Below are 11,581 nucleotides of genomic sequence, written 5' to 3'. Positions count from 1 at the left end.
AACAAAAACCCGAACAAAAAAACCAAAAAAAAAAAAAAAAAAAAAAAAATCATTTAGTGCTGGTCTGCTACAAGTGGGAAATTTTACGACCAGTTGCCTCTGATGGGTCAAAATCAAAACTCCAGGGCACAAAAATTATCAAGTGAAAGTACCTTCAGTTTTCTGTAAATAAGGTCCACATTAAACACATGTATTTATATTTAGACTTGGGTCTTGTCACCAGGATGTCTCATAACGTTTGAAAATATTTTTAAAATCTGAGAACAAAGACCCAAACCCAAAGACCCTGAAATCTAAAAATGCCAAAAATTTCAGATAAGTCATGTTCAGCTAATAATATGTAATACTCTATAGTTGTTAAATTTTGTTAGGAACGGTAACAAGCAAGTAAAGTCTGTATTATTTTTTTATTTGTTTGGCTTTCTAGACAGGGTCTCATTATGTAGCTCCTGGTGTCCTGGGACTCACTATCTAGATCAGGCTGGGCTCGCATTCACAGAGCCCCTCCTGCCTCTGCCTCCTGAGTGCTGGTGTCCACCCCTGAATGCACCATGCCAGGCTACCAACATATTTTTTAAAAATAGTTTTTGATGTAGGAATGGTTGAGTTGGTTAGTCACCAACTTGGAGAGTGACAGCTGTAAGAAAGCTTGTCTCTTAGCTAGCTTCCTTCATCGTTCACTTCTGTGCTATTAACATTCAACCAAAACCCTTACTTCCAAACCTTCTGTATTTAAAAAGAAATTATGTCGAATAAATTCTGTAACTACTAAGAAATAATGCTGCAGGCCTTTCCTGTGCTCCTGGTGACCTGTATTTTACTGTTTCATTTTATAAATTTGGTTATTATTGATATTTCATGTTTGTAGGATATTATTTTTGTCCTTTTGTGGCCAGTTCATTTCACTTAGTGTAATTTCAAGGTCATCCATGTTGTAGCAGGTGTTAAGAGTCACCCCTTTTTAATGGTTGAATAATAGTATGTATGTATCTTAAGTATGTCATGTTTTGCTTATTCATTTACTGTTGATTGACACTTAGGTTGTTTATATCTTTTGTCCAATACATACAATGCCGTGAACAATGATATAAAAATATTTTAGTGCTTACTCTTAATTCCCTTCAGTTTACACCAAAAAATAATTATTGAGCTGTATGTTAATTGGTGTTTTCTGAGGAGCCCCCAAATTCTTTTCTATAGTGACTATACTTTTTTATATTCCTGCTGTCAATTTATGGGGTTCCAATTTATTTTTTTTAACCAGTGCCTTACATTTATTTATTTATTTATTTATTTATTTATTTATTTATTTTGGTTTTTTTGAGACAGGGTTTCTCTGTGGCTTTGGAGCCTGTCCTGGAACTAGCTCTGTAGACCAGGCTGGTCTCGAACTCACAGAGATCTGCCTGCCTCTGCCTCCCTAGTGCTGGGATTAAAGGCGTGCGCCACCACAGCCCGGCTTACATTTATTTTTTATTGCATCTTATTTTGTGAGAGAGAGAGTGTGTGTGTAAATAAGTGCACTTGTGGAAGTCAAAGGAAAGTTTGCTAGAGTTGGTCCTCTTCTACCACATGGGGCCTAGGGTTGGAATTTAGGTCTTTGGGCTTGATGGCAAGGTGCATTTACTCACTGAAGCCATATTGCCAGCTCTAACTATCCTAAATCTTTAAATAAATAATTTTGTAAAAAATATTTTTATTGTTTATTTCTATGTCTTCATGTATCACATGTGTTCCTGTGCCGGAGGAGGCCAGAAGAAGGCATCACATCCCCTGACACTAGAGTCACACATGGTTGTGAGCTGCCATGTGGGCCTGGGACTCAAACCTAGGTCCTTTGAAGGAGCAGCTAGAGTGCTCTTAACCACTGAGCCATCTCTCCAGCTCCAGTTATCTTAAATATTACGTTCATATAGTTTACAAATTTATATTAGCAACATATCTCCCCTAGTTGTCCTAATGAACTTGCAAAAGCACTACCAGTCCCACACACACACTGGCTGTATGCTGTATGGTTTTGAATAATTAAAGGTAATACTGAATTATAACTTAGTCAGTCTGACTTAACTCTTTTAAGAATTTAAGGGGCTGGGCAGTGGTGGTGCATGACTTTAGTCCCAGCAGTCGGTAGGCAGAGGCAGGTGGATCTCTGTGAGTTTGAGGCCAGTCTGGTTTACAAGAGCTAGTTCCAGGGCAACTAGGGCGGTTACACAGAGAAACCTTGTCTTGAAATACCTCCCTCTTCCCCAAAAAAGAAGAATTTAGGGGCTGGAGAGATGACTTAGAGTTTAAGATCACTTATTGCTCTTGCAGAGGACCCAGGTTCATTTCATTTATCCATATGGTATGCTCATAAATATAGTTGGAGTTCTAGGGGATACAACACCCTTTTCTGATCTCCAGCATCAGGCATGCATGTGGTATATATAGCCTATATGCAGAGGAAACAACTCCTACATATAAAATTAATAAATAAATTATAAAAAGTAATTTGAAAGTAAAATTTAACTTGCTACTGTCTTGTATTCAAATTTCAAGTATGATTTTGTAAATCTGTAAGTTAGGTAGCAGAAAGAGGTATTAAAATTGAGACTGTGATAGGGGGCTGGAGAGGTGGGTCAGCAGTTTAAGGCTTCACTGCTGGGTTCAATTCCCAGCAACCACATGGTGGCTCACAGCCATCTGTAGTGAGATGTGGTGCTCTCTTCTGGCCCGTAGGCATGCATGTAGACAGAACATTGTATAATAAGTTAAATCTTTAAATCAAAACTAAAAGACTGTAATACATACCCTTTAAGAAATTATTACTTATGTGTGTGGGTGTTTTGCCTGCGTGTATGTCTGTGTAGCATGTACATTTTCAGTGCCTGCAGAATCCAGAAGAAGGCATCAGATCCCCGAGCTACAGTTGTGAGCTGCCATGTGGGTGCTAGGAGTCGAACCAGGGTCTTATGGAAGAGCAACTGTTGCTCTTTACTTCTGTCTGAGCCGTCTCTCCAGCCACAGTGGCTCATACCTTTGATCCCAGTACTCTGGGCTGAGCTAGGAGAATCACTGTGTTCATTTGCAGCCTGGACTACAGTAGCATTTCTGGTGAGTTCTGCTAGAGTGAGAACATGGCTTAAAAACACATGTTACACATAGAAATTGGGTTACTTTCCAGATGGGTGGATAAAAGGATTGGTTGTTTAATAGGTATTGCTTGAAAAGTAATAATTGGTTAATGACTTAAAAACAAAGGATCCAGTGTATACCACTTAGGAAAACAAGTATTATATTTCAAAGTAATTTTAGAGAGACTGAAAAAATATAGGGATGAAAATTTTACGAATCTCAAGTGAGAATGGCCTTTCTTAGCACATAACCACTAAAGAGTAAACAGCATAGAAAACTTTATTTTTGCTAAAAAGTCAGTCTTGTTTCATAAATACACTGAACACTGAAACAAGTAACAACTAGAAACATTTTAAAATAACCGTAAATATCAGTGGGGTTAAGGAGTCCTTAAGGAGGGGATTTTTGGGGTGTAACTCATTTCTAAAAGTGCTTGTCCAACATCATGAAGGCCTCCTGGCTTAGGTTGCCAAAACCAAGGATTGGGCGTAGTAGCCCACACTTGATCTCAGCATCCAGAAGGAAGAGGCGAAAGGATCAGAAGGTTTATGCTCCCCCCCAAATCCTTAAAGATTAGTTAATATCATTTTCCTACTACAAAATTGATGACGATGATGAAATTTTATTGAGAATGTATACTAAGTATTTGATTATGCTTACAAAAGTGGTCTTAAGAGGTGATTCCTCTGCATATTAAATTAGAGATTAAAGAAATGAAAAAAACCTGAGTTCTTAGATATTTTAATAATTAGTAGAACAAATAGTTACAAACTTTATGGAGAAACGTAGGTAAGGAAAAAAGTAATTTTAAAAATTTTGAAATTAATCCCAAGGAAATTATGACTGGGCAGATTTGTACTTAAATATATATTGAGTACCTACCCACTCACGGTTCAGTGGTGGTTGAAATCTAGCAACCAGGATTGCAACTGAGTATACGGTACAGTTGAAGGGATAGATAAACACGGACAAAAACAATAAAAACAGGACTTTGATCAGTGCTGTTAACACATAAGTAGAATGCTGTGGGAGTGAGTGCCCTTCTTGAGTCAGAAAACACCAGGAAACTAGCTGTCTTCTAGGTATACTTTGACTCCTTCAGCTAGAATGTTCTGATACTGCTATTCTAAGTATCAGAATTTATACTATTGAAGTTCATTAGCTCAGACACCAGATAGTTCCCAAAGCCCCCTTTCAAAGGGTAATTACTGAGACAGCTTGTCAGTAGCAGAGTTAAGCTAATAAGTCCACAAATGTCTGAACCAGTTCTGTTAGCATTCCATATAGCATAATTATCCTTCATAGAAAGAGGAAGATTGCCTCTCCCTTCATAAACCAAAAGTCTCTGAATACTGGAGTATGCAAAGCCATTGGCAACGATTGTCTTTTATGTGTATGAGTGTTTTGCCTGCATGTATGTATGTGTGTCCCTTGTGTGCTTGATGCCCATGGAGGTCAGAAGAGGGTGTTGGATCCCTGGAACTGTAGTCACAGAGGTGGAGGGCTGCCATGTGGTGCTCCTCTTCACCGTTCAGCCTTTTCTCTGCCTGCAGATCAGATCTTGTGTGAAGCTGTGTTCTGGACTTGGCAGTTTATAGTAGTAAAGATCCAGGGCATGAAATAGGTTTATTTCAAGAATTCAGATTTTATTTCCTTTTCCTTTTTTAAAAAGATGTATTGATTATCTATACAGTGTTCTGCTTGCACATGTATGCCGGCAGGCCAGAAGAGGGCACCAGATTTCATTATATTGTGAGCCCCCATGTGGTTTCTGGGACTTGAACTCAGGACCTCTGGAAGAGTAGTCAGTGCTCTTAACCACTGAGCCATCATCCAGTCCCAGATATTTCAAAGTCAGGTGTGGTATGTGCCTGTAATCCCAGCACTTGGGAGGCTGAAGCAGGTGGATCTTTGAGGCTGTCCTGATTCTACATCTCGTGTATCAGGCCAGTTAAGGCTAATAACCATGTTTAAAAAAAGAAACAAAATACCACATTTTATTTCAGTCTTTAAAAATTCGTGTGTAAAATACTGTTTTTTAAAGAGAATAGTACATGGACCAGGGAATATCCAGAACTGAAATGCTTTCCCAAGGAGGCTTCTTACAGAGGGTAGGGAAGGAGAGATTTCTGGTATGCACCCCTTTCTCCAGAAAAATTGGTTTTCATGTACTTATTTATCTGTAAAGTAATGCAAGGAAAGCAGTAAAAGATTGCTGGGTAACACATGGCTAAGGTGTCCCTAGCTTCTCTGAGTAAACTTTTTTCATTTTGTGTGTGTGTGTTGTAACTCAAGCAGGTTTTGAGGTTAGGATGGCCTTGAACTCAGGATCCTCTTGCTTCTATTTCCAGTTCCTGACTGTTTGGGACTGCAGGTGTGAACGACTTCACCTGCCTTGAATTGTAACTTCTGATGCCCATTTTAACTATTGAATTTATTTTTCATGAAATTTATAAAATTTGGAACCATTCATTAACTCTTAGGATATACATATACATATATGTATATATGTATGTATATATGTGCATATATGTATATATACGTGTATGTATGTTCAGGTAACATTTTACTTTTCTTTCTTTCTTTTTTTTTTCAAGACAAGGTTTTTCTGTAGCTTTGGAGCCTATCTTAGAACTAGTTCTTGTAGACCAGGCTGGCATCGAACTCACAGAGACCCACCTGCCTCTGCCTTCTGAGTGCTGGGATTAAAGGTGTGCAGCTCACTTTTTTCTTTTCATATGAAAAAGTTAATGTTATACTTGTTAGGGCATTTTTGTCCTTTGAAAAAGTTGTGTAGTATTTCAAAATATAAACAGTAAAACCACTCAATTCTTTTTTAGAAGTCAATGAAAGGATTCTATTTTGCAAAGCTGTACTATGAAGCTAAAGAATATGATCTTGCTAAAAAGTAAGTACCAACCTGAGAAGAGGTTTCAATTTTCCATTCTTGTAATAGGAAGAACTGCTAAAGAATACATTTTTATTTAAGTGTATCCTGGAATAAGGGATTTATTGCTGTCAGACATTTGTTAGATTGAGCTTCTAAGAGTATTTCTTACTGGCTTTTGTTTATATCTAGTACAGAAATTGCCCTTGTGTAGAATGAAAGAGATCATTCCTGTGTGTAAATTTCTTTCTGGTTAGTTAAGAAGCAGGAAACACTGACTTCATAAAATGCTGGCCAGAGAACAGCCAACCTAACAACCTCAGTAGTTGCGTTCTTACCAACCAGACAAGAAACTGGCTGGTTCTAATTTCCTTACTCAGAGTACCTTAGAGGAGGAAGTTAAAAGGGAGACAGATTATCAAAAGCAGTGATGGGACCAGGGGACTGCTAGCGAGAAAGGCTGTAACCCAGGTTTTCCTAGGACAGTTCTTTTTTTTTGGTTTTTCGAGACAGGGTTTCTCTGTGGCTTTGGAACCTGTCCTGGAACTAGCTCTGTAGACCAGGCTAGTCTCGAACTCACAGAGATCCACCTGCCTCTGCCTCCCGAGTGCTGGGATTAAAGGCGTGCGCCACCATTGCCCGGCTTCTAGGACAGTTCTTTAGAAAGTCAGTTATTTTTCTCTGAATTGTATGTATGAGGGCCTCTGGGTATATCCCTGGCAGCCTCTTCCCCAGAAGGAAAGGGAAGCAGTGATAACTTCTGTTGGCCACATCTGAATCTCTTAACTGTTGTTCTTGTTAATATGAGAGTTTTTCTTCTCAGTTTTCGTGTTTGGTCTTTTTCTATCACATTGTTAATGATCCTAGAAGATAACTTTATTTTTGTTGTTACTTGATTTAATATTGCTTGATACAAGACATAGAAATTAGGGGCTGGTGAGATGTCTTAGTGCGTAAAGGTGCTCGCCCGCCACCAGCCTGATGGACCTGAGCTAGACCCCCAGAACCATTTTCTGCAGATTGTCCTCTGACTTCCATGTATATACTGCAGCAGACACACTCCCTCCCAAATTCAGGATGGGAAGAGAAGAGAATTAGTTCTGTTTGGGTAGTCAAGACATTTTTCTGCTGTTCAAATTTAGCTGAGTATAGTACTTAGAGATTATTTTCTTGTTTAAAAGGTAAGTATATTCTCTTGGTTTGTGAAACATTTTTAATATTTAATATTCTCACTTAAAATTTTTTCATTGCAGTTTGTTGTATATAATCATTGCTTATTATGCGAAACTCTTTAGTGGCTTAATACGATCAGGAAGTAAAAAAAATTTATGCATTCATAAATTTCTTGTAGGTAGTAGAAGAAAAATCATTTGGCAAGTGTAGCACTTTGTACTAAAATGAGGGCCTGGAGAGAGGACTGGTGATTAAGAGTACTCAGCTGCTCTTGCTGAGGACGAGTAAATACATCTTGAGTAAAACAGTAAAATAAGGAAATGTGTTGTTCTCTCAGTGTGATTGTTAGCTACTTTGCAGTGGATATTTTGGTACTCAGTGTTAAATAAATATGGTAGCTAGTAACTGACTTACAGTAGAAGAATTGGTGGGTGCTTGGTTTACGATGCACTCTTGTGTCAACATTTCAGTAGAGTCATAAGTGTAATGATCTGAAGTTTAGTTTTGTATTTTAAAACATGTTTAATCGATGACTCTTGTTTTTAAAACAGATACATTTCTACATATATTAATGTGCAAGAGAGGGACCCTAAAGCCCACAGATTTTTGGGTCTTCTTTATGAAGCTGAAGAAAATACAGACAAAGCTGTTGAATGTTATAAGGTAATTATAGAATTAAAGTACAGCCTCTGTGAGGCCGGAGAGATGGCTCATCAATGAAGAGTTTGGAGTTTGGGCTCATCTTCCAGAGGAACTGGGTTTCAACCCAGCACCTGTGTGGTGGCTTACAGCCATTTGTAATTCTACATCCAAGGAATCTGATGTCCTCTTCTGGCCTCCTTGGGCACAATCACACACATGGTACACAGACATACATGTAGACTAAAAACCTGTACATATTTTTTTTTAAAGTGTAACCTTTGCATAGCCATACAGGTGATGCCTATGGTATGTAATAAATAATTCATTTATTATGTATACAATATTCTATCTGTGTGTATGCCTGCAGGCCAGAAGAGGGCACCAGACCCCATTACAGATAGTTGTGAGCCACCATGTGGTTGCTGGGAATTGAATAAGGACCTTTGGAAGAGCAGGCAATGCTCTTAACCTCTGAGCCATCTCTTCAGCCCTGTAATAAATAATTCATATTAATTTTATCAATGTAGTGAAATAAGCATTAATACTATTAAGTGGCTTAGTTTGGAACATATTTAAAATTTTGATTTTTGGGGGGTGGGGGTGGGGGGAGACAGGGTTTCTTGGTTGCTTTGAAGCCTGTACCTCCTTTGGCCAGGGTGGCCTTGAACTCACAGAGATCCACCTGTCTTTGCCCCTAGTGTTGGGGTTAAAGGCTTGCGCAACCACCATCAGGCTAAAATTTTGAATATTTATTTATTTATTTTATTTTTTTTTTTCGAGACAGGGTTTCTCTGTGGTTTTGGAGCCTGTCCTGGAACTAGCTCTTGTAGACCAGGCTGGTCTCGAACTCACAAAGATCCACCTGCCTCTGCCTCCCAAGTGCTGGGATTAAAGGTGTGCGCCACCACCGCCTGGCAATTTTGAATATTTAAAACACATAAAATATAGTGTAGCCTGGGGAGATGGCCCAGTTGGTAAAGGTGCCTGAGCCTGACCAGATGAGTTTGGTTCCTGCAGTCTACAAGGTGGAAGGAGGGAGCTGTCCTATGACTTCAACTGGTTGACCATGGCACAGGAGCACCTACACCCCTGGAAACAAAATAAGTAAAACCTGAAAATGGTCAGAGACAATAACCTCATATTTTTAAAAAATTTAATGACTAAGCAATGCAAAATGTATTTAATTTATGGTCACAACGATTTGTTTCTGTTTTGGTTAGGTTTGTTTTTTGAGGGCATTTTATATAGTTCTGGGTGCCCTAGAACTTGCTGGCCTCAAGCTTATAGAGATATTCCAGCGTTTGTCTCCTGAGTGCTGAGATGAAAGGTATCTGAGACCACATCTACTCCACAAAAAAATATTGGTGGCTTTAATCACTAAAATAAAATCATTTAGGAATCGGATTTTAAAAAGCTGTAAGGTAGATAACTCAGGTTAAGAGTGCTCACTTGTCCTGAGTGTGGTTCCCAGCACCAAGTGGAGCAGCTCACACTTGCCTGTAAGTCAGTTTCTAGGGAATCTGACAGCCTCTTTTGGCCTTGAGTATCTACATTCATGTTTTCATATGTGCACACACAGGAACACATGCATATAATTAAAATAATTTAAAAAATCTTTGAAAAAGCCAGGCAGTGGTGGCACGAGCCTTTAATCCCAGCACTTGGGAGGCAGAGACAGGTGGATCTCTGTGAGTTCAAGGCCAGCCTGGTCTACAAGAGCTAGTTCCAGGACAGGAACCAAAACTACAGAGAAACCCTGTCTCGAACTGTCCCCCCTCCCCCCCAAAAAAAATCTTTGAAAAATTGGGAGATAAAATTTAATATGTATAGTAATTTTTTAAAGGTGATTATATATACTTACACTTATGTTCACTTTATAATTTCTGTTTTTGGTATTTTTCTGATATCAGCGTTCAGTGGAATTAAACCCAACACAGAAAGATCTTGTGTTAAAAATTGCAGAATTGCTTTGTAAAAATGACGTGACTGATGGAAGAGCAAAATACTGGGTTGAAAGAGCAGCCAAACTTTTCCCAGGAAGTCCTGCCATTTATAAACTGAAGGTAAAGTCATGACCCAAGCAACATATGGAAGGAGGAAACTCAGATACCATCATTTTTAGTGTTTTTAAGCATAAATCCTTGTCAATAGCAAACTTATAGTACATTCATATATTCTTTAAAAATCTTTAAATCCTGTAAAACCTTTCTGAGTGTTGGCTTACTAGACAGTGTAATACTTTACAAATGATACCTCAGTTATTCTAGAATAATATTCTAGTGATTTTATAGCTTCATAATTCTGTACAATGTAGTTGCTATGGTAGTTTGTATCATTTTGTGACCAGTGGAAGTAAGGTGTGTGTGTGTGTGTGTGTGTATACATGTACTTGCATGTATGTAGCTAAGGTGTAAATGGAACTCTGGCATAAAATTTTCTTTGTTAGATAATTATTTATGGGTTGAAAGCTTAAAACAACTAGAATGAAGTATGTTCAAGCCTGCCATAGTAGTGCATATATTTAATCTAAGCACTTGGGAAGCAGAGGAATGTAGATCTCTATGATTCCAAGCCCAACCTGGTATAACATAGCAAGTTTCAAGTCAGTCAAGGCTATGTAATGAGACCCTGTCTCAGAGTAATAGAAATAGTTGTGTTCTAAAAACTGGAAGTATGAAGCCCTCAAACAGAAAATAAAAACACAGTTTAGGGCTGGAGAGATGGCTCAGTGGTTAAGAGCATTGCCTGCTCTTCCAAAGGTCCTGAGTTCAATTCCCAGCAACCACATGGTGGCTCACAACCATCTGTAATGAGGTCTGGCGCCCTCTTCTGGCCTTTAGGCATACAGACAGAACATTGTATACATAATAAATAAATATTTAAAAAAAAACCACAGTTTATTCAGAATAATTACTAAAAATGTTAAAAATTCTTAATGTTACTTTGTATGGCTTTGGGTTTTCCCATGTTGTCATATCCAGCTTTGACTGTTACATTTGTTTGTTTTTGACTGTCTTGCTTATATCCTAGACTGGCCCCAAACTCTTGGTCCTCCTGACTTAGCCTCTAGAGTTCTAGGATTAAAGGTGTACTTAAGTGTGTATTTATTTTTAACTTGTTCCTTTTAATTCTATTATACATGTGTGTGTGTGTGTGTGTGTGTGTGTGCGTGTGTGTGTGTGTGTGTATTTCCCCCACCCTCAAGACAGGATTTTCTCTGTAGCTCTAGCTGTTCCACTCACATTGTAGACCAGGCTTGCCTCAGATCCATTTGCTCCTGCCTCCTGAGTGCTGGATTAAAAGTGTGTGCCACTATGCCTGGCCTATACACGTTTCTTTAGAAGTTTCAGCAATTAACTTATTTTGCACATTGGAGCACCGGACTGAAATCTCAAGGTCCAAATCAGGAGCAGAAGGAGAGAGAGCACAAACAAGGAACTTAGGACTGGGAGGGGTGCACCCATACACTGAGACAATGGGGATCGGGAACTCACCAAGGCCAGCTGGCCTGGGTCTGAAAAAGCCTGGGTCAAAACTGGTCTCGCTGAACATAGCGGACAAGGAGGACTACTGAGACCTCAAGAACAATGGCAACGGGTTTTTGATTCTACTGGACCTAGTGGTTTTGTGGGAGCCTAGGCAGTTTCGTGGATGCTCACCTTACTAGACCTGGATGGAGGTGGGTGGTCCTTGGACTTCCCACAGGGCAGAGAACCCTGATTGCTTTTTGGGCTGACGAGGGAGGGGGGCTTGGTTGGGGGAGGG

General features: G+C 39.0%; 1 protein-coding gene across 1 annotated transcript in view; it reads left to right on the top strand.

The window, feature by feature from the left end:
* Positions 1-11,581, top strand: part of LOC126498931 (E3 SUMO-protein ligase RanBP2) — a 67,434-nt gene that overhangs the window by 11,955 nt on the left and 43,898 nt on the right. Inside the window, exons 2-4 of the mRNA XM_050137933.1 lie at positions 5,955-6,022; positions 7,726-7,837; positions 9,727-9,879. Coding sequence (XP_049993890.1) covers positions 5,955-6,022; positions 7,726-7,837; positions 9,727-9,879 — 333 coding nt within the window. The remainder of the gene's footprint in view (positions 1-5,954; positions 6,023-7,725; positions 7,838-9,726; positions 9,880-11,581) is intronic.

Source organism: Alexandromys fortis, unplaced genomic scaffold (genome assembly GCF_014885135.2).
Source record: "Alexandromys fortis isolate MF-2015 unplaced genomic scaffold, M_Fortis_MF-2015_v1.1 scaffold_9, whole genome shotgun sequence".
Lineage (NCBI taxonomy): Eukaryota > Metazoa > Chordata > Mammalia > Rodentia > Cricetidae > Alexandromys > Alexandromys fortis.
This window is presented reverse-complemented; position numbering and strand designations above follow the sequence as displayed.